The sequence below is a fragment of the Vavraia culicis genome (genome assembly GCF_000192795.1).
Source record: "Vavraia culicis subsp. floridensis unplaced genomic scaffold supercont1.108, whole genome shotgun sequence".
Lineage (NCBI taxonomy): Eukaryota > Fungi > Microsporidia > Pleistophoridae > Vavraia > Vavraia culicis.
In genome coordinates this window covers 1-2978 of record NW_007360711.1, presented here as the reverse complement: position 1 = coordinate 2978, position 2978 = coordinate 1, and the positions used below count along the sequence as shown (strand labels likewise).

At 41.2% G+C, this 2978-nt stretch overlaps 1 protein-coding gene across 1 annotated transcript; it reads right to left on the bottom strand.

Annotated features, from left to right (window-relative positions):
* Positions 1-428: 428 nt before the first annotated feature.
* Positions 429-2978, bottom strand: VCUG_02666 (uncharacterized protein; the record flags this gene model as incomplete). The annotated part of the gene is made up of 1 exon (XM_008077482.1): positions 429-2978. A coding segment is annotated over one exon (2533 nt), but the record flags the coding sequence as incomplete, so codon positions are not given.

The following is a 2978-nucleotide window of genomic DNA, read 5'->3' as shown; positions in this document are numbered from 1 at the left end:
TTAAGGGTTAATCCCTACCAAAAAATTTAAAATAAGCGAAAATGTCTTGGGCACGGCAAAATGACAGCTTAAAGAGAAGACATACCATTTAATGGATAACCAAACTTTGTTACGCACAAACAAAAAAGACGCAAGTAATATTACACAACGTTGCGATCATTTCTAAATTTATCGAGCTTAACTAAGACATCAAAAATCATATAGGTAAAAAGTCATCATATAAATAAAAGGACAACTCGGAAGCTGATTGGTCAGTTGTGGGAAATAAATTATTTGACTCCTCGAGAAAAATAAAAATACCATATATTTGTTCAAGAAGAATACTTTGCTATCTAGTTAAATACCTCCACGATTTTTTTCACTCTAAACATGTGCAATTCAAGTGTATCGCAAGTCAACTTCAATGCCGGAATAGGAATGAAATAACATCAGATATATAACATTTTTATTTTAATGTTCTGACATAGCTCATTGTCTCGTCATCCAGCTCCACTATCCAATCTTTGACCTTAATTCCACCCATCACAACATCAAACGAGTTGATGTGCAAATTGGCTTGATGGCTTATCATCAACAATCTCTGACTCGTGACTATCACATGCACTTTCATATCGTACACCTTTCCCTTACCACCACCCACAAATTGTTCATTGCAAACTTTGAGATGCCTTTGAGCACCACTATCAATCGGCTGCATGTCTTTATTTTTGTAGATATCAAATAGAAAGTACGCCTGGCACAAGTCTAAATTATACTTTTCTAACTTGTATCGTGGATACTGGATGCGTCGCAGCTCTGCCCCATTCATATTGGTCTTGATGTTATCGCTGATGTTCGCTGCGAACTCAGATATTCCTGCAATAGGCTTCATCAGTGCGCCCTTCAATCCACTTCCTACTCCCTTTAGAAATCCCTTGACTCCTTTCTTAGCACCCTTCACCGGCTTGGTGATGATTCCGCTCAGCCCATCAACAACGTTTTCAATCAAGTCCTTCGTCACGTCTATTTCCAGTTCGTCATAGAACAGCAGCCGCTTGTTGGACGACGATCGACTGATCGATCTACCCACTTTACCTACGGTGCTTGTCAAACCACTGATGCAATACGTCACAAAATTCTTACCTCCTTTCAAGATACCTTTGGTAAACATGAAAAGATCATCGTGCTTCAGACCAACATATGGCTCATAGAAAAGATCGTGGACACCAAGACTCAGCTCTTCCACCAGCGATGAGAGGTTCCCGAGCAGATCCAACCCACCGATCAGATTGAATATCTGCGAGAGCATCTGCATTTTGTAGGCGTTGATGAGAAGGTCATTATTGTATTCGAATTGTGAAAAGATAAGGGTGGTGAACGAGAGCCTCACCTCACTGAGATTGGAAACAAGAAATCCAATCAGTTTGTGTATAAAATGCTTTTTTTTCGACATCAGCAGATTTAGCCTCAGGTTGATAGGATGTATGTGCAGCAGCGTACAGAATAGCGCCGTGTCTCCTTTTCCCTTTGGCAGCCACATGAACAGTCTTGTCAAGACTTCCTCCTCAATACTAAGCTCGAATTCGTGCACGGCAAATATTATGTAGTTGAAAGACAACGTCCTGCTATCAGGCGTACGCTCGTCTCTGTGAAAAAGATTGCCGTTAATTTCACACTTGTATATCATGAAATGCCCATCATCAGCACTGGCTGTGTTGTTGTAGTAATAGAACATGGGATAGACAGGACTCAAAATTATGGGGAATGCCGGAGAATGGCATTGGTTATCGATCTGCATCCCCCGTATTGAAACAGCATACGTAAAAAGATTCTTAAGCGTGTCAATCTGCTTGACTGCCTCCAGGTCCCTCAAGTATAGATTCACAAATTCGCAGTTGTTTTCAAACAACGATATCGTTAGCGAGTTAATAAGAATAACAAATACATCCTCGAAATGCACATTGGTGGGCGTTGCTCCCAAATAAATGTATTCCTTGGCACCACGGTTTATACTTGCCACTTTAAAATTGTCTGCACACACCGTCCGTCCGTATTTTCTCTTCAGCTTGATAAGCTTGCCCTCCATGTTTGCTTCAAAATCGATCTTCAGTTCCTTATAATTGTCATACACGTAATCAAGTTTGTCACCTGGGTTGAGGAAGTACTTCTTATTCACACACACCACCGTTTCGGTGTTGTTGTGGATCTCTATGGGCGCATCACTTGCTTCGAGCCGCATTATTTTTTGCTTCTCGCGTATTTTGGTGATTATTGTGTAAAAGCTATCTCTGATCCTGAAATATGGACACACAATCATATTTATGTGCATGTCGTTGATCTTTAGCACGTTCTTCTTGTGCATTTCAATCGGTTTGTGCTCGTTGTTGGCAAAGAAAGTGTCATTCACCATCAACCCTGTCCCTGTCTTGTTCTCAACCTCTAATTCTACCATCTCAACAACTTTCTGTTCAAACTGTACCTCATGCGGACTGGCCACGTTGTCCTGGTCGACAATTTCTAGCTTTGAACCGACATCTATCGTTTCATTTCTTGTTTCCATCGACAGCAGATACTTGTGCTCAAGCTCTTTGAGGATGTTAAGTACATTGAAATCAAAAACTCGTAGCTTGTTGTTGATCAGAACGGTTCCTCGTGTTATGTCCCGCTCCGTAACACCCTTCGAAAGGCGCTCATCATCGATGTAGATCTTCTCATCAATCGAATTCATTACTGTGAAGCGGAAATTAGGAACATATAGATTAAATACCCTAAAAATGTTCCTTAGTATCCTGATGCTCAGTTTCTTGCGTGTCAACAGGATGGACGAGTGTTCTGCAGGCGATTTGTGTGAAATAATAAAGTCGTGCTTTATCCGTTCATCCGCCGCTTGCATCTGTGTGCATTGGTTTTTGCTAAGAAATGCGTTGCTGACTGACATAAAGTCGTCGATGGGACTCTTGATACCAATTCTGTCTTTGAATCTCCAGCAATCGGCCGCT